Here is a 19315-nt window from a genome sequence, read left to right on the forward strand (position 1 = left end):
GGCTCTGGCAGCTGGGAAGGGGCTCAGCCCTGTGAGGAGGTGCAAGCTGACCCAGGGACTCTAACGCTGCTTTCCAGGTGCTCCATCCCCATGACCATCAGCTCTGATGCAGCCCCTGGTGATGCAGGAATGGCTCCACGTCCTCCCGCCGTGCCCTGAGTGGCACATCCCGGACCAGGCGCAGCCCAGCAGCCCTGCCCGCCCGCTGTCTCAGGTAAGAGCTGCCTCTGGGAGCCTTTCTCGTGGCAGCTTTGTGCAGAGGTGTCTGTGGGGCAAACCAGGCCCTCTGCTCCTGGTGGAAGGGAAGGCTGTCAGCTCCAGCCCCCCATCGGCTGCGCTTAAGGAGAGCGCGTGCTCTCCTCTAGCACTCCTGCTGCAGAGTTCCCCAAAGTAGGAGAAGAGAGACGACCTGCAGAGCTGGACTTTGAACCTCTTTCACAATAAAGAACGAGAGGCTACTGTTAACAGCTCTTCTGTATTTGCTTTGGCTTATTTTTCCTAGAAACTTGGAAGAATGTCAGCCTTTGGTGAAAATGTAGGTTTTCTGCTCTTCCTGGTTGCACAGAAGAGCTTGGAAATAAGCCCCTGGTGGATGCTGTGAGGCAGAGGAGGAATCTGACCTCTTACTAATCTAATTATCTTGAGGGATAGATCTTGGTCTCCCTCCTCCTTCCCCCCTCCTTCCTCTGAGCCCCAGGCCAGGCTCCTCACTGGAGGGGGAGGAAGGTCTCTAGGGTCCCCTGGGTAAATGGCAGAGCAGATTGAAGAACAGAAAGGTGTGCTGGCAACTGTCTGCAAAGCTGCCTGCACTCTGCATGAGCTGTCGTGAGGTGGTTTAGCACCTCTGGTGTGGGGAAATGCTGCCTGGGCTCTGCTGGGCTGTGGATCCCTCTTTGCCTGTAGCTGTTGGTCCCAGGGTACCTCTCATCTGTCTGGACACTGATGGACAGTGCCAAAGCTTCCCTTGGGCACTGGCAGTGTTCTTCCCAGGACAAACGAGGTCCCAGCTCTGCCTTTTCCCTTTTTGTCGTGTTTCAAGCACGAGAAGCAAGGGCTGAGCCTGAGGTTTCTCCCTTCTGTGGCTGACGGCCATCAGCCTGGACCCGTCTGCCTCAGGGAGCTGGGATCTGCAGGGGGGAGGCAGGGCTGTCTCTGGAGAGGCTCCAGCGTGCAAGAATGAGGCAGGGGGCAGGCTCCTGGTGGCTGAGTCAGCGTTTCTTGGCCGCAGCGGGACTGTTGTGATGCTGCTGTGGGACAGTGCACAGGTGGTTCATAAACAGCCCGGCAAATGAAGTGAGGAGGGAGGGATAGAACGAGATGAGCAGGGAAAAGCCTTCCTGACGTGCCTGAGCAGTCCAAGCCTCTGTGAGGGGATCAGAGCCCTGTGGGATTTGCCGGGAGAGAGGAGGGGAGTGGGAGCAGGAGCAGTGTTAATACAGCCCTCAGTTTGAAGGGGCTGCTGTTCCTGCCTAGGAAACAGCCTCTCTCTCTGTCCTTGCTGATCCTGGAAGCTCTTGGCAGGCTGCAGACAACCCATCCTTAGCTGTGGCCTGGCCTCATTGAAGCCCCCTCCTCCAGTCTGGGAGCTGCCCTCCCATCTGTTGGACCCGAGAGGAGCTGAGGAGAGGAGCTGGCTGTGCTGGTCCCAGAGGGAGGGTCTGCACCCATCAGATGTGCAAGCAGGGAAGGAGGGAAAGAGAGGGAGAGATACTGGGAGCTTTTCTTTCCCTCCCTGTAGGTGGAAGAGAGCATGATAAAAATTTTGGGCGTCAGGACTGTGGGGGACACAAGAAGCCAGCCCAGAGCTTTTTGGCAAAAAGAAACTATTTGCACTTGGTCCAGGCTGGCATGAACATCTGCTGGTACCCAACACCACGCTGGGGCATGGGGGGACACCAAGGGCATCTTTGACTTTTTTTGGGATTAGATCTCAAGAACCTATTTACCTTCTGGGTCACTGAGGCTTGACGGGATGATTTCCTGGATAAATCCCTTCCCTGGCACACACCCCTGTCTGCTCTGTACGTGCTCCAGCACCAGAGCCGAGGTGTGTGCTGCTCATCCCAGCGCATCCCCTCTGCCCTGCCCTGGCAGGGCTGGCTCTTGCAGTTCCCAGAGCAATGGCCCTGCACGCACCTGCTGCCCTGCAGCGGGCACATCTCTGCCCGCCTCGTGCTCCAGGGCAGCCGCGGGGTTAAGGCAGGTTGGAGGCTGCTGGAATGCCGCTGGACAAAGCTGGGATTGAGGCTGGCCGTGAGGCGCTGCCGCCCCCCTCACATTCCTGGGGGGTCAGTGCCCGGCGCTGCCGGTGCCTGCCCGCTCCCGGCCGGGCGCCGCCGCTGGCGGCGGCAGCGATGCTGCTCCTCCGGCGGAGCTCGGCGCGGATCTGGGGCTGAGCGCAGCGAGATGCACTTGCCACGGCCCGCGTGAGTGTTCTGCGGCCGAAAATCAACCTGCTCCAGGGTGGAGAGGGGGCGAGGGTCCGGGCTGCCGCTGCTGGGGCTCTGGGAAGGGATGCTGAGGGGGTGCTCAGAGCGAAAGCACTTATTTCTCTCCCTCTGCTTGCTTGCAGGGGTTTTGTCCTAGGGAAGCAGGTGTTCAGCACCTGCTCTCTGCTTGGTCACTGCTACATTATTATCTACAAGGCTTGGGAGCTGCAGGCGTGGTGGTCTTTTAACTTCTGAAATAAGGCTGGGAAGACTGGGTTGTCTGCAGAGCTGTGCTGCAGGTGCACCCAGGTAGAGCTGATCCCTTCCTTTGGTATCCCCTGGGATAGAGGCGAGGGCTGGAGCGTTCCTGGCAGTGCCCTGGGACTGACTAACTCCAGTGCCATGAAGACCTGCACATGCAGAGTGTTGGTTTTTCTATGTGCAAGCAGCAGTCTTAGCTTGAGTGGATCATTATCTGCGGCCCCAAGAATCCTGTGAACTCTGTGGGTGATGGTTTTCTCTGTTTTCTTGGTGTTTCTGGAGTGGCAGGATGGGGAGGCAGAGCACAGCCTGTTGGATGTTTTTAGATGAATCAAACTTAGCACCAGTCTTGGCGATCGTTTGATTTTTCTCTGAGAACTGGTGTGGAGGGAGTATTTTTAGCTGTGCAGCCAAATTCCTTGTCTGGTTGTTTTCTCCTGCCTGTTGTTTCCCTTGGCTTGGCTGCATCGCTTCTCCAGACACCTCCACGAGCCCTTGGACAGCACAAGTGACAAGTATGTACACATTCCCCTTGCAAGAGCTGCTGCTTTTCCCCCAAGGCAGCTGCCCTTATCTGGCCTGTTGTATGCTGTTTAGAAAGTACTAACACATTTAATTATGGTTGATTAAGCACCTGGGGATAATTATCTCAAGCGAGCTCTAATATCAAAGCAGCATTCGATCGAAATGCTGCCATTTCTCCAACACAGCTCATTGATGTCTCACTTGTGGGAAAGTGTCCATGTGTTTTGCTCAACAAACTGTGTTTTTTGGAGAGAAAATTCCCTCTCACTCACCGAGTCTTGTGTGAGGGGCTTCTGATCCTGTGTGTTGCTGTCAGCAGCACGTGCAGCAGAGTACATTGTGATCAGGGGCATGATACAGTGCTAAAGACTCAGGAGAAGATTCCAACAAGGATTTGTTGAGCAGGGATCAGAACCCAGTTTTTCCAGCTGGATGTGCTTCCCTTGTGTGGCTGGGTTGGGATTTGCTGTCTTCTCTCTATGGCCTTTTGCAGCACCCTTCCCACGGCTGCTCATTCTGGAGAGCTGCGGAGGAGAAGCAGCATCTGTGGAGGAGAAGTGGCTTCTCAGATTTGCCATGCAGGCAGGGAAAATCCTGGAGCCTCTGTCGAGGAGCAGGTGGCAAGTCCCAGTATTGGGGATGGCAAAAAGGATGTTGGCAGATCCCCTTGGTCCCTAGGAACAGCAGGATCAGCCTCCTCTCGAAGCACAGCAGCTCTGTGTAACATGGGAAAAATCATCATTAGCCCTGTAGGCACGGTGACACATAAGGACCAGCTCTGGCTTTACAGCTCTCAGCAAGATAAGCTCGTTGCTGGATAACTGAGGAGAACGGGAGATGTGCAGCAAACCCTCCCTTCAACCTTTGCTCTGAGTGCTGCTGGAGGTGGCACTGCATCCTTCTTGCAGAGACAGCCAGGAGTTTCCTGGGAGCTGCTAAGAGACCACTTAAGGAACAGGGCAGCCCCCTTGAGAGTTGAAAAACCAGTCTGGGTTAGGGCACAGTGGGGTGGGTGTCCCCAAGCAAGTTCCCAAAGCACCAGGCAGCAATCTCTGGATGTAGCATGGTTCTGTTTCTGCCCAGGTTGAAGCCTCACAGGATGGTGCAGGACCTTCGTGTGTAACGCCCCGGGCTCCAAGCAGTGCTGCCGGGCCCCAGGCCCCTCTGGAGATGAATCTTTGCTGGAACGAGATTAAAAAAAAATCCCACAGCCTTCGGTAAGAGTCCTGCCTGGAGCCTGGCCTTCCAGCCTTGCCTGCTGCTTGTGATTGTCAGGAGGTTTTTGAACTTTTTTGCTTGATGCACCACATGAATTCACAGTGACCTTGGCTCAGCTCCCCCCCTGGTCCACAGGCTTTTGAATGTCCTTTTGCTGGAAAGCATCTCCTCCATTCCTATCCTCTCCTCCTTCCCCTCCTTCCCTCCTGCTTGCTTTCTGCTGCTCTCTCTACTCTCTGCCACCTCTGCAGCCGTCTCTTTTTGCCCCATGGCTTTGCCTGCACCTCCTCTGTGCCCACCCCTTTGCTGGGAGCCCTCTCCACTGCGTGAGGGGAACATGCCTTCCAGACTGTCAGAGTTTGTAACTCCACAGCCAGCACGACAGAGAGCTTAACTGGGGCGTGTTAATTGTCTCCTGCCTTAATCCAAGGCTCCTGGAAGCTGCCCAGACATGTAAATGCCATTCCAAGCCCCCCTTGCTAGCCAGAGCAGTTCTGACCCATAGTGACTGTCCTCTAGTCTGGGCTCCAGGGTGAGGAATAGCTTCAGTTCCTTGTCCCCGGTGTCTCCACGTGTCACCCCAGCAGGCAGTATAGCCTCTCTGCTGGCTGGGGGTCATGCATAGCTCATGCTAAGGTGTGCTGCCAGTCCCTGAGGAGGTCCTGGGGGTCAGCACCCAGCCATAGTGCTGTGCTTCCCCTCCTCAGGGAACCTGCTCCTCTCCTGTCTGTCTGTCTGTCATCTCACTGTCCTTGCTCTCCTGCCAGGGCTCGGCTGGAGGCCTTCTCTGACCACAGTGGGAAGCTGCAGGTGCCTCTCCAGGAGATCATTGACTGGCTGGGGCAGAAGGATGAGGAGCTGTCGGCACAGCTGCCCCTGCGGGGCGATGTTCTCCTGGTGCAGCAGGAGAAGGAGACACACGCGGTGCGTTCCTCCTGCCTCCCCTGGTCACTGCTGTCAGGGCCGTGGGTGGGCAGCCCTGCTTGAGACCCTGCCTCGTGTCACTGCCCATGCCACAGCCAGTCCTTGAGTGTGTCCATCTCTGCTTCCTGAGAAGTGGCAGAGCCCACCTGGTTTTAGACAATAAACCCACATTACAGCCTCGAGTCACCTGAGGCTGGTAATGACCCTGTCCTTTGTAGTAGCTTCCCTGTGTCCTACCTCTCACTGGCCTCTGCTTTTGGGATCCTGGAGCCTGGGAAGGCCGGTTCGTCTAGGGGCAATCCTGTGGCTGGAACATGAGTGATGCCTGCAGGAACGTGTTAGCATCATATCTGAAACTGGGGTGCACCCAGGCACCCAGAGTTTCCTGCTCCCAGGTTCACAGCATTTTCTTCTCACTGCCAGTGGCTGTTGGGCTTTAGTTGTTTTTACCTTGAAAACAAAATTCAGATGTTCACTGCTGCTATTCCTCATCCTTGCTGGAGCTTCCCTGGTGCACAAACAGCCCATCCAGCGGACAGCGCTGGTGTGGGAGCTGTGGTTGGAGGGGAGGAGAGGACGTGCTAGACCAGCGTGCCTCTGAAGTCTTCCCTGGCAGATGTACTGCCTTGGGGCATCCTGCTGTTCCTCTCCTTGCTCCTGCAGCAGCTGGACCTGTTGCTGAGCAGCTGCTGGAAGGGTTGTTAGCGTGGCCATGCTCTCGCTGCACGGGTGAAGAGCGTCTCCAAGCAGTGCCACTGAAAGCACCATAAATCAAACAGCTCCTCTCGTGCAGCCCTGGCTCAACACACCATCCTGGGCTTGCTGTTCTGCCTCCCCACTCCAGCAAAGCTGCAGGCCAAACCTCTGCAGGAGCCACCTTCTTTCTGGCAGGTGGTCATTCCTTCCCCTGAACTGCAAAAATATTTCTCTTAACACTGACTTCTCTCTGTGCCTCCAGTGAGGTTTGGGCCATGGGGTGAATAAATCATTGCAGCACTTGGCAAGGGGGCGGCCAGGGCACAACTTTCTGGCTCAGCCTGCTGTCTCATCTCTGTGCTTTACTCTCCAGGCTTTCATGGAAGAGGTGAAATCTCGGGGGCCATACATTTACTCTGTCCTGGAGTCAGCACAGGCTTTCCTTTCCCAGCACCCATTTGAGGAATTAGAAGAACCAACTTTGGAAAGCAAAGGTCTGTGGAGCTGCCCCCTTTTTGTTCTCTGGTTTCACAGCTCCTCCTGGGCTGGCCCGGAGAGGGTGGAGTGGAGGTGGCTGCTGTGGCACAAAGCAGCACCTCAGTGCTCTGCCTCACACCACGGTGCCCAGGCTGTGCCCAGTCCTTTGGCCAAAGGTCAGACTGGCACAGAGCAGTGTCGCTGTGCCAGGAAAAGGCAGAGGCTCCTGGTGCAGTCTGTGATGGGAGCACCTCATGAGGCAGCACCAGATGTGCTCTGGGGTAGGTTTTTTAAAGGCAGCACAGCTTCTGCCTGTGAGGATAGAGAGGCTGGATACCTAGAGGAGCTGGTGCAGAGATGGATACTATTATTACGTGTTTTCCTTCCCTTTTCCCAGTTTTCCCTAGATTTTTTTTATCTCTAATTTCTCTGTCCTCCCTCCACCCCTTGCCCCACTCTCCTCTGGGCTGGGCTCTCATTTCTGCTGCCTGCTCCCCTCCTGCTTTGCCTTCCCAGATGTGTCTCCCCGGCACCGGATCCAGAACATCAGCCGCTTTGTCTGGAAGCAGGCCAACGTGGCCAGTGAGCTGTGGGAGAAGCTCACGGCGCGGTGTGTGGACCAGCACCGCCACATTGAACGGACCCTGGAGCAGCTGCTGGAGATTAAAGGGGCTATGGAAGAGCTCAGCACGACCCTGGACCAGGCTGAAAGCGTGCGGGAGACCTGGGAACCCATCGGGGACCTCTTCATTGACTCCTTGCCAGAGCACATCCAGTCCACCAAGGTACTTCTGGCTCTGAGGAGGCTCCAGCCTTGGCCATGGAGGTGATGAAGTTCTGCTTCCCAGGAGGACAGAGCTGCTCCCATGGACTGCTCAGTCCAAGGCAGCCTAATTACCTGGGATCTCAGGGCCAAGGCCTCCTTCCCACAGCCCCCCTGCTTTGTGAGGGGGGTTTTGGCCAGCAGTGTCCTGAGCAACTGGCCATGCTGAGCACCTTGTCATGGCACAGGCGTTGTACACCGTGGCACTACAGGTGCAGTGGCTAGCATAGTTGAGTCATTGTCCCCTTTTCATTTATCAGGAGTAATCTGCAGCTCCCCGTTTCATTTATCAGGAGTAATCTGCAGCCTAGTTAGTTTGCTTGGGTAATTTTCCCCCTGCTAAGGTACCCTGTGGGAGGGTTAGTCAGTTAGTTGGTAATCACTAGCCCACCCTAACTTGTAGCAAAGGAATCAGATCCAAGTCCTGGCTGCTCACCTGCTTCTTTTCCTTCTTCCCTTGCTCTGTGCCTGTGTCCCCATCCCCACTGGACTCCAGCTGTTCAAAGAGGAGCTCTCCCCCATGAAGGATGGGGTGAAAGTGGTCAATGATCTTGCACACCAGCTTGCCATCTCAGATGTGCACCTGTGCATGGAGAATTCCCGTACCCTGGAGCAGATCAACAGCCGCTGGAAACAGCTGCAGGTGGGAAGGAGTCAGGAGAGAGCGCTGCAAATAAACCACAGGCGGGAGGATGCTGGGAAGGGCTGTCACTGCTGACCTTCAAGGATGATAAAGTAAGGTTTGGCACAGCAGGATGTTACAGCTGGTGCTCCTGGAAGAGAAGAGCATCAGTTCAGTGTGAGGAAAGTCTGGTAAATCTGCAGAGGTCTTGGTCAGGAAAAGGCAGTGTGAGGAGCAAAGGGACAATCAGGATGTCTTGGTGGAGATGGTCACTACCAGCTGTGACTGCTTTGATGTCTGTGAGAGTATGGATACAGGTGAGTGGGAGATGTGGCTGTGCTGCCCCAGGAGGAGGAGGTGTAGAGGATTTAGCAGGCCAGAGGAGGACACAAACACCAAGATAGGAGAGGAAGGAAGGGCATCTGTGTGCTGGGGCATGTCTGAGTCCACTCACAAGCCTTCCTGAGTGGGTCATCAATCCAAAATGCCTGTTGGACTGAATTATTTTTCAATTCTCCAGGCCTCCATAAACGAACGCCTGAAGCAGCTCCAAGATGCCCACCGGGACTTCGGACCGGGCTCCCAGCACTTCCTCTCCTGTACGTGAGTGGGTTCCCCTGGCTTCTGCCACGAGGTTGCCTCTGCAGAGCAGCCTGGGCTGTGGCACAAGAAAACAGGGTGCAAAGTCCTGTTGCTGAGCCCAAAGCCATGCACGAGGCTGGAAAAGTGCCCAGGCTGGTGCCCGGTGCACGGGAGCCGAAGCACGAGGCATCTCCAAAGCTGGAATTGTGCTGCCTCACCTTGTGGGACCAAGGGTGGGATACGAGCGTGGTTTCCCTTCAGAGCACAGAGCTGACACTCACAGCAGCAGCTCCCAGGAGACACTGGGACTGTGTCAGCCTCAGAGAAAGACAACAGATGGCAGGAAAAGGCAGTCCCTCATCTCCTGTGTTAGTTATTTGGAGGCTAAAAATGTGCCTTTTCAGGAGGTTTTCATTCATGTGGCGTTTTTACAGATCAGAGCTGTTGGCTGACAGCTCTCAGGCCTGCAAAGACTGGGCAGCAGGTTGTGCTCCAGAGCCTGGGGTCCCTCCTTGGAAATGCTGAGCCCTGCAGTCTCCAGATGTCAGTGGGATTCATTGGCCTGTGCTTCTCTGCAGACTGCATGCTCCTATCTCAAAGGAGGAATGATTTTTCCAGTTGCTGGAATTGATTCAGTACCTGTGAAAAAGGAAAATAACTGAGGGTCATGCCATGGCTTCCATCCTCTGTATAACATAGGGTGGCAGGCAGCTGGTATGGGATGAATCCTCATCTTCCCACGGTGCTGCAGCTGGCACACAGAGCAGGAACAATGGGAACCACAGATGCTTTGGGTGTCTGAGCCTGGTCATAGCAGGCAGTGCTGTGTCTGTGTGCCCAAATTCCATCTGCTATGAGCCCTGCCCACTGGTCACCACAAGGTTGCACTGGGCATCATCAGGAGGATCAGGAAATGTCTCTTCCTAAGTTCTGAGCTCAACCAGATACAAAGCCCCTGGCTCGAGAGGCAAGAAGCCTCTAACAAGACCAGCAGTCCAGTCTTTTTTATAGGCAGCATCCCCTTGCCTGCACCAACACCTCCAGCTGGTGATTTGGGAAGATGCAGCCTTTTCAGAGGCACCCACCTGTTGGCACAGTCCTGCTGTGCCAGGGCTGGCATCAGAAAGAGCAGCATCTTAGAGGAGCATTTGGTGTTGATCTGACACGTGTTTCTCTCCTTGCAGCCTCTGTCCAGGTCCCCTGGGAGCGAGCCATTTCCCCCAACAAAGTGCCATACTACATCAAGTGAGTGTGTTCCCAGACACAGCCAAGGTCTTCTCTGGCCTGGAGGGATCAGGAATCGGGCACCAGTTAGGAGAGGATTGAAGGATTGTTAGCCTGGCCATGTGAGAGTGAGAACTCACCTCCAGTGAAGCAGATCTTCCTCAGCCTGGCAGATCCAGCCTTTCCCTGCCTGCTGGGATGCCCAAGATGAGGGGAAACCCCAGCTGGAAGGGTGGGGGGGCTGGCAGCAAGTGGGAATATCCTGCTGTGGGCATCCTTATGCTGCTGTGGCTGGGAAGTGTGCTCAGGGGGATCCAGCAGTGTCTGCAGACTCTGAAACACTTGCTCCCAGCGCTGGCCAGGCCCCTTTTTTAATCTCTCACGGCAGCTTTTGATTACCCAATTGACTCTTGGTCTCCATCTATTTTGCTTCCAGCCACCAGGCCCAGACAACGTGCTGGGACCACCCAAAGATGACAGAGTTGTACCAGACGCTGGGTAAGGAGGCTGTCACAGAACCATCTGAGTAGCTCGTGCCCTTTTTGCAGCATGGGGGGTGCATGTGAGGTTCCCCCAGGCCCCCTGCTCCCCTCTGTGGCACAGGGTCCCCCGAAGCAGTGAGGTGTTGTGGGTTTGTGAGCCCCAAGTTGGGCAACTCCCTGGGGGCTCCCCTGGCAGGGAGACCCTCCTGGAGCAGCTCTGTGTCAGGAACAAGGGACACATTGGACTTTTTTGGTCTTCAGCTTCTGTTTATTGTCATCTTCCCAAAACTTCAGCACTGTCTGCACCAGACTCTGCGTGCAGGAAAAACAGCACAAAAATGGCTAACAAAATGGCTTACAAAACTTTTTATGTCTAATCAAAAACTAAGCTACCCAATTAAGAAGTGACACCTAAATTATTTCCCTTTCTAACCCAATAAGTGACCCCTAAAGACCCAGAATGCAGATTTTCCCACCCAATTACACGATACCACCTAAATCCAAGAAGAAAGAGGAAGAAGAAGAGAGAAGAAACGAACTCGAGGCAACACCCTGTACCCTCCATCTTGAACCCATCTATAACATACTAAAAATCCTAAACCCTAAATTTCTCACCCATGTGACACACTACACTACTCTCTACAATCTCTACAATCTATTTCACACTTTTGTGGTTTCTGGTTTACCTTGAGGGTTAGGAGGCCTTCTCCATGAACGGGGGTCAAAGCCAGTGCTTCCCTGGGAGTCAGAGCAGCCCAGGGCAGACAGGGGGATACTCCCCTTGCCCTGGGTTCCCACAGGTGTGACCCCTGCCAGGCTCTGCTCCTCACTCTCCTGCACTGCTCTGCTGGGGTCTGAGAGCTGCAACTGCTGCTTCCTGCCCTGGAGATGAGGATGTTGTGCTGTGGTTTTATTCTTGTTTTCCTCTGTCACTGCAGCGGACTTGAACAACATCAAGTTCTCTGCGTATCGGACGGCCATGAAACTCCGGCGGGTGCAAAAAGCCCTTCGATGTGAGTGTGGGAAGGGTTTCCCTCCTGCTGGCTCTCCCTCAGCGACAGCACTGAACTAACACAAGCTTTTATCAGCACATCAAAGGCAGGAGGCACCAGGGGATAGGTAGCTGAGGCGAGAAACCAGGAAGATCAGCCTGGGAAGCTGAACAAATGCACCAGTCTGTGTCAACGCCTTTCTTTACAGCTTGGGGTGGAGATGACTCGAGGGCAGGTGGTGTCCAAAGGGATAGGAGAACAAAGTGGTCCAGCTCAGGGTTACAAAGCTATGGGGTCAGGCAGGAGCTCACCAGGCAGCTCCAAAGGAGCATGGAGAAGGTGTGGATGTAACTGAGAGATGAAGCCAGCCTCACTGGCAGGGACAGAGAGGGCTTCGCTGCTTAAAGAGGAGGAAGGGAGCCAATAAACCTGACTTCTGCACTCTTGGTGAAAATTGGAGGATTAATAGCCAGGTGACTATGATCCAAAAGGAGTTCAAACATCTCTCCAAGAGGTAGCTACTCCCTGGAAACTGCTGAGGAGTTTCTGGTGGAACTGGCAAGCAGGCAGGTGGGAATTTGATAGATACAGCATCCTTGGCTGCTCAGAGCTTTTGACAAAGCCTGTCACCTCTTCAAAATTAAGCAGCAGCAGGCTGAGGGAAATCCTCCTCCTGAATTAATTGCTCATGAAGGGGAGGAGGTAGAGGCAGGCAGCAGTGGGGCCCAGGCAGACCTGTGCTCCTTGACATCCTGTGAAAGGGCTGGAAGAAGGCAGTGAGTCAGGGTAAAAGGAGTTTGGGTTCTCAAGGGAGCCGAACCCTGGCTGTGGAGCGTGGATCACCACACTGTGGTGATCAGGCTGTCCTGTACACAGGGTCATTCAGGGATGATGTAATGCAAATGGAATAAAGTTTTTGCCACCCTGTTAAGGTGTCTGTGCAGCAGCAGGCAGGGTGTGGAGAGGAAACAAGGGGAAGAGCAAAGGAGAGCTCTCCTGTGTGCTGCTTGTGCATCTCTTGCATCTCACATGCTGCATTGTCACCTTCTTCCCACTCCAGAAATGACTTGGATAAATGCTCTTTATTCAAGATACTCTTGAGAAAAGGGCAAGGAGATTGCCAAGGCAGCTTTCCCATCATGAGAAGCTTGGTGGAGTGGCTGTGTAGGAAAGAGGCAGTGAGGGATAGATCAGAGCCATATGCAGCCGTGGGCAGTGTGGACACGAGGGTGGGCAGGAGTGATACTCCCTGGCATGGAAACTGGGGCTTCCCAGTGCAAGTGTAGCAGCTTTGACAGGAGAAGGGGGGATTTTTCCACAGAGTGAAGTTACAGTGTGGAAAAGGCACACAATCCCATGGGTACTGTGAATAGAAAAGGTCTCAAAGATGGAAAGACTTTCAGGAAAGAAATATTGCTGGTTGCTAACACAGTAGCACGTACAACCTGCAGCCACAGAAATCTGAAAGCAGGGCAGCTCACACTGTCCTAGCCCTGCTTTGGGTTTGTGCCTTAACTCCCTCACCCTGCCAGAGCTGGAGACAGGACTGATCCATCTCTGGGCAGGTGCTTGTAGGGTCTGGGGGGGCTCTGTGCCCCCTCATGTCCCCACAGCAACCCCAGAGGGATCTGGCACGTGCAGAGAGGCCAGCACTGGGCTCTGCACAGAGCCTTCCATGGGTAGCATTTTCATGGCCATGGCTGGACACAGAAATGAGGAAGGAAGGTCACAGAGAATGGTGCCACCATTCTGGTGGAGATGTGGTATTTTGGGAGAAGTTTACAGGCAGGAGAGAAATTCTAGGAGCTGCACCCATCCTTTCCAGCATCTTTCCCAACACAGTGGGACTAACACTGCCCCAGGTTAGGGCGGGACTGCATCTCTCACCTCTCTCATTTCCCCTCTTTCCCTCTGTTGCCTCTGCCTGTGCTTTCTGTGCAGTGGACATGGTCACCCTGGCCACGGCTTTGGAAATCTTCAACGAGCACGACCTGCAGCCCAGCGACCGGGCGATGGACGTGGTGGAGGTGATCCACTGCCTGACCGCCCTCTACGAGCGGCTGGAGGAGGAGCGGGGCATCCTGGTGAACGTGCCCCTCTGCGTGGACATGAGCCTCAACTGGCTGCTGAACGTCTTTGACAGGTACCTCTCCCTCAGGGTCCCCCGAGCTGTGGGGCTGCCAGGCCTGGGAGGAAGCCCCCGTGCTGCTCTTCCAGCTGGCAGCGCTGCACAAAGGGTCTGGCTGCTAGTGAGGGAGGCTGCCTGCTGTGTGCTTGCCTCGATGACCCCCCACCCCCACCAAAAAAAAACCCGCTCTGGAACATTTGCAAAGCTGTGCTTATCTCATCCTGCAGTGGCCGCAGTGGGAAGATGAGGGCTCTCTCTTTCAAGACGGGCATTGCGTGTCTGTGCGGGACAGAGGTCAAGGAGAAGTTCCAGTGTGAGTCCCTTGTCTGCCTCCCCTAGAATCTGGCGTGAATTCACCTCGGGAAAACAGGAATGGTTTTGTTTCCTGGCTCAGACCTTCTTTGCCCGGGAAGAGCAAAGAAACAGCTTTCCTGCAGTGACTAAGCTGCTTGCATCATCACCTCTCCCTCCCTCCCTAGGCCTACACCACTGGAATTAGGAGGTGTTTTTGTAGACTGACTGGTGCTGCAGTGATCTTGCTTGCATGGCACTGTAAGGAACAGTGCAGAGAAGGCACACAGGAACGTTATCCAATGCTTTCCAGAAGGAAAATACCATGGTTGGGGGGAAGTAGGTTTCAGGCAAATTGCTTTCCTTGCTGCATTTTAACCATGGGATATTGTGGAGGGGAATGCTGTGTGGCACAGGGAGCACCAAGGTGTTAAATGAAGGGATTAGGCTGATTCACAGAGAGCAGACTAGCTGGGGCTGTTTAACAAATGATGCGGGTAACCCCTCTCTTAAGAAGACACTAAACTGGCTATTAGGAACTGGAAGGCCACTGGTAGAAGTTATTGAATCATAGCTCAGGTTTCTCCTCGTATTTGAGCTCTGTGCTGGAGGCGGTCAGTGGGGTCCCTGCTGTGACCCGCACCCTGCTCCCGGTGCCTGCCTGCCGCTGGGCCATCAGCTGCGTGTCTGTGTGCCCCCAGATCTCTTCAGCCAGGTGGCAAACGCCGGGGGCCTGTGTGACCAGCGGCACCTGGGCGTCCTGCTCCACGAGGCCATCCAGGTCCCGCGCCAGCTGGGGGAGGTGGCAGCGTTCGGGGGCAGCAACGTGGAGCCCAGCATCCGCAGCTGCTTCCGCTTTGTGAGTGCAGGGCCGCGGCCCTCGCCCCGCCTGCAGCAGCCGTGCTGGGGACAGGCTCCCGAGGTGGCAGGGGACCTGCACCCCACCGTGGCCGCCTCCCAGCTCTGAGCAGTCCCTTCCTCTCCCTCCCCAGAGTAATGGGAAGTCTGCCATTGAGGCATCCCAGTTCCTGGAGTGGGCCAACCTGGAGCCACAGTCCATGGTGTGGCTGGCGGTGCTGCACCGGGTGACCATGGCCGAGCAGGTGAAGCACCAGACCAAGTGCTCCGTCTGCCGGCAGTGCCCCATCAAGGGATTCAGGTAAGGGCTGTCATATGGGACCCTGGCCCCAAGGGCAGTGTGTGCTGTGCTGCAGGACAGAGCTGAGTTACCCTGTGCTCCTGGGGGAGCGCGCAGCTCTGCAGCCAGCAGTGTTCCTGGCAGGGCAGAGCAGGTGCCAGCTAAGGGGAAGGAGCAGAGTGCTTTCCTGGGGACTTCAGCCATCAGCACTGTGGGTTCACTGGGGTGTTAGAGCGACTCAGGCCACCTCTGTCCCCTCCCACTGACCTTTTCTTGGGCTTTAAACACGTGTTTTGGTGACTTCCAATGCTTCCCTATGGCCTCTTGACCTCTCCAGGTATCGGAGCCTGAAGCAGTTCAATGTGGATATCTGCCAGACCTGCTTCCTCACCGGGCGAGCCAGCAAAGGCAACAAGCTGCACTACCCCATCATGGAGTACTACACCCCGGTACGGAGCTGGGCTGGGCTGGGAGGGCCCTGGCACACAGCAGGGCCCACTGATGGCAGCAGCCTTGTGATGTTTAGGCTGGTGCAGCCCCGAAGTGGATCTCTCGTGTAGTTTTGTACCCCCTGCATGCTGGAGGCTGCCTGTGTCCCTGCTGTTCTGGGGCTCATGGTGTCTAGGTTTGGAAAGACGGGTGTCAGCTAAGGAAGGCAGGAGCCTCCCCTGAAATGGAAAAATGTAGACCCCCTCCCTCCAAATTGTTATAAATTTGAAATTAAGGGGGGCTCTCAGGTAAAAAATATGGGAGCAGGAATAACAGTTCTTTATTAGGGAACAAAATAAAAAGATAAAATAAACAATGCAGTGAACCAAAACAACACTGACAGAGTCAGAATACAGCCTGACACCCTGTTAGTCAGGGTGTTGGCCACAGTCCAATGGGAATTGTGGCTGCAGCCCTCCTGGAGTGTCAGGTGTGCTTCTGTTGGAGCAGTGATCCTGTAGGAAAGGGTGTAATCTTCCTTTGAAGACCCAGTGGAAGAGGCAGCTGTTCCTCTGGGAAATCCAGTGCAGGAAAAGCCGTGCTGGTGTTCCAGAAACTCAAGATTATACCCAGGTAGGAATGCTTGGCTCCTCCCTCTGGGCAGAGCATCTCCCAGTGGGATGTTCCAGTTCTTATCAGTCCTGCAGTGACATTCAATAGCCCATTATCAGCAGATGTCTCCCCTGAGAGAGGATGGGCTGTGCAAGAGATAAGGAAAACTGCCCACTTACCAGAAGACAGCTGCCATGCAGATGGCAAACATCTTGCCTTGCCATCTGGGCTCCTGGTGAGCAGGGTGCATGGCCTCCAGTGCCCAGCTTGGCCTGTGCCAGCCCCAGGACAGGCTTACAGATCTGCTGTGTGCCCTCCTTGCTTCCTCAGTTCTATCTGCCTCTTCCCCCTTGGAGCTCATGCCCAGCCTGAGGGGATATCTTATTGTGGGCGCTGAGCTGTGGTCCCCCACTTCTCATTAAACAGGCACCTGTGTCATATTTGTGTCTCTGCAGACCACATCCAGCGAGAACATGAGAGACTTTGCCACGACACTGAAGAACAAGTTTCGGTCCAAGCAGTACTTCAGCAAGCACCCCCAGAGAGGTTACCTGCCCGTCCAGTCTGTGCTCGAGGCCGACTTCTCTGAGACGTGAGTTGGCTGTGCCCTGGGTGATGTCTTTTGGCCCAGAATGAGACATGGCTTCTGTGGATGGAAAGAGCACCTCAGCTCATACAGGGCTCCTGGGGGAGGGCTGGAGTAGCACTTGCTCTGGGGGTGATATGCCGCCTTGTTCTTGAAGGAATGGAGATTTCAGTCTCTCTGTCCAGCCCGTCCCTGCCTCTCAGCCAGGTGGGATCAGTCTCTGTCCAGCCTGCTGACCGGTGTGCATTTCTTGCAGCCCAGCCTCCTCGCCGATGTTACCGCATGCCGACACACACTCCCGGATCGAGCACTTTGCCAGCAGGTACCACCACAGCTCTGCTGTCCTGCCGGGGCATGGGGCATCACCCTGCTGGGGCTGGGGGGCTTTGGGGCAGATAGATGGTCACACAGCCCTCCACCTGCCCCAGCACGCTGCACAGCCAGGCAAACCTGCCTGGGACATGGCTGGGGCTGTGTAAATTGGCAGCAAAGACCGTGCATTTGACAGCCGATGTCTCGGCGATGCAGGAGCCCCCAGGTGCTGTCCTGCCCTTGCCAGTATGAGCTGCTGGATGGATTCTCAGCAGGCACATCCCTCAGTGTCTTGTTCTGCTCTGTGTCCTCACCAGAGCTGTTTGCCAGCTTCCCACTGCTGCTGCCCTGTGGTTTGCAGGGCCCTTGCTCTGGGGACCCAAGGGGTACAGGAAGCCTCAGGTCCTAGGCTGGAGCTGGAATTCTTACATCCCTTTCCTTTCCTTGTGAGAGAGGAGGCTGAGCCGACTGCACAGCACCAGCTCTTTATTCTAGAGACTTACACCCAGAGCAGCAGTGTATTTTGGCTTTTAAAAAGGCAAAACTCTCTAGAGCCTGTGCAGAAGGACAGATCGGTGCAGGCCAGGTGGGAAACCCCTGCAGAGAGGGGTCTTACAGGGCCTGCTGCAAGTAGCTGAGCAGACATTTAGGGTGTCTCTGACCATATCTCAACCTTTTTCTCTTCCCTCCAGGCTTGCAGAGATGGAAAGCCAGAACTGTTCCTTCTTCAGTGACAGCCTGTCCCCTGATGACAGCCTGTGAGTTCTCCTTTCCCTTTTCCTCACCTCCTGATGAGTCAGGGCTCCTGTGGCTCTATCCATGCCTAGCCAGGGTACAGGAATGCTTTCCATCCCAGTCCCATTGAGTGAGAGGCTCTTGGGCACCCCCAACAACAAACATCTGAGCTCTAGGCCAGGAGCAGCCAGGAGCTCCCCTATGAAACTGCCTCCCTCTATGCTGCCCTTCCCCAAGGGCACACAAATCCCATGATTTTCCTAATGAAGGTGTTTCTCCTGTGCTGGAACAGGGATGAGGACCAGTACCTGCTGCGCCATTCCAGCCCCATCACGGACAGAGAGCCTGGGGGCAGCCAGCAGGTTCCAGGAGGCCTCAACATGGATGACAAGGGAGAGCTGGAGAGAGTCCTGGCCCACTTGGAGGATGAAAACAGGTAGAGACATGGGCAGCTCTGAAAGTGGGGGCTATAGCCTGAGAGGGGGGAAGGGACTGGAGAAGCCTTGTAGAGCTCAGAGTGGAACCAGGGGATGCTGCTGGGTCTGGAGGTGGGGATTGCAGATGCTGAGAGGGCAGTTTTGGAGGGTGTCTAAGCTGAGCACTAAAACTCGGTGAGGGTGTGCTTTCCGAGGAAGGGAGATGACTCAGTTCCCCAAAATATTCCTTCCTACACCCACAGAACCTGTCTGTTCCCTCCTGAACCCCAAACGGGTTGAAGTGGGCCCAGGGCACCCTGTCCTTGTCCCTGAGCCCCTCATGAGCAGTGCTATTGCTGCTCTGGACCAGGTGAGGCTCTAGGCAGGGCACACCAGCTCAGGAGGAGGTGGTGCTTTCCCTGCCCCTGTTTTCAGCCTCCTGGGAAAGTGGTTGCACATCTGTGAACCCCCTGTGTGGGGTAGAGCCACAGACAGGCCTCTCTGCAGTGCAGCATCCTGGCCCTTGAGCTTCACAAATGGCAAAGCTTTGTCTGAGTCACGGGCCACCCCCCGTGTGCAGCTCCCGGGTGTTTCCAGCAGTCTCTAGGAAGGATTGAGGGGATGCTGACCTGGGCTGTCCTGCAGGATCCTCCAGGGAGAGCTGAGACGTTTGAAATGGCAGCATGATGAGGCAGTGGAGTCTCCAACCTTGGCCACAGGCTCCCCTGAATCGGTGCAAGACCCACGTAACGAGGAGCTCCTGGCAGAAGCGCGGATCCTGCGGCAGCACAAGAGCCGCCTGGAGACGCGGATGCAGATCCTGGAGGACCACAACAAGCAGCTGGAGTCACAGCTGCACAGGCTGAGGGAGCTGCTGCTGCAGGTACGCTCACAGCAAGGATGGGGTGGGCTTTGCCACGGCAGAGCTGTGGCAGCGGCACAAAGGGGATGGGCAGAGAAGGGGAGGCCAAGGACAGAGGGTCGTGACAACCTTCCCACCACAACTCTTCTCGCTCCAGCCTCCAGCAGAGTCAGAAGGCAATGGTTCAGCAGCCTCCTCCTTGGCTTCATCTCCACATCAGTCAGAAGGCAGCCAGGCAAAGGAGAAAGAGCACAACACCCCTGACACTGAAACTGCAGGTGAGATTTGGGCTTGGGCTGAGCTCCTGGCTCTGCTCCCTTGCTCCCGTGCTGCAGGGAGCTGCCTGCACCCTGCCATCCCGCAGAGATGCTGGCAGCCAGGTGGATGCCCAGAGAGCCTTTTCCTATCCACCTGCCCTCCTTGCCACTGCAGATGAGGTGGAAGCCAAAACCCAGGAAGTCAGCATGTGCCTGGAAGACATAATGGAGAAGCTGCGGAGCGCCTTCCCCACCTCCCGAGGTACTTGAGTGAAATCCTCTCTCGCTTCTTAC

General features: G+C 55.4%; 1 protein-coding gene across 1 annotated transcript in view; it reads left to right on the forward strand.

Moving 5' to 3' along the window:
* The window catches only part of DRP2 (dystrophin related protein 2), a 39434-nt gene that overhangs the window by 17316 nt on the left and 2803 nt on the right, over positions 1–19315 (forward strand). The window contains exons 4-25 of the mRNA XM_053990062.1: positions 78–214; positions 4299–4432; positions 5201–5357; positions 6427–6547; positions 7047–7315; positions 7850–7996; positions 8496–8574; positions 9742–9802; positions 10218–10279; positions 11202–11276; positions 13197–13398; positions 13611–13696; positions 14376–14533; positions 14667–14833; positions 15150–15261; positions 16309–16445; positions 16696–16761; positions 17444–17509; positions 17779–17922; positions 18548–18785; positions 18922–19042; positions 19197–19283. Of these exons, the coding sequence (XP_053846037.1) occupies positions 107–214; positions 4299–4432; positions 5201–5357; positions 6427–6547; positions 7047–7315; positions 7850–7996; positions 8496–8574; positions 9742–9802; positions 10218–10279; positions 11202–11276; positions 13197–13398; positions 13611–13696; positions 14376–14533; positions 14667–14833; positions 15150–15261; positions 16309–16445; positions 16696–16761; positions 17444–17509; positions 17779–17922; positions 18548–18785; positions 18922–19042; positions 19197–19283 (2797 nt within the window). The 5' untranslated portion in view covers positions 78–106. The remainder of the gene's footprint in view (positions 1–77; positions 215–4298; positions 4433–5200; positions 5358–6426; positions 6548–7046; positions 7316–7849; positions 7997–8495; positions 8575–9741; positions 9803–10217; positions 10280–11201; positions 11277–13196; positions 13399–13610; positions 13697–14375; positions 14534–14666; positions 14834–15149; positions 15262–16308; positions 16446–16695; positions 16762–17443; positions 17510–17778; positions 17923–18547; positions 18786–18921; positions 19043–19196; positions 19284–19315) is intronic.

The sequence above is a fragment of the Vidua macroura genome, chromosome 14 (assembly GCF_024509145.1).
Source record: "Vidua macroura isolate BioBank_ID:100142 chromosome 14, ASM2450914v1, whole genome shotgun sequence".
Lineage (NCBI taxonomy): Eukaryota > Metazoa > Chordata > Aves > Passeriformes > Viduidae > Vidua > Vidua macroura.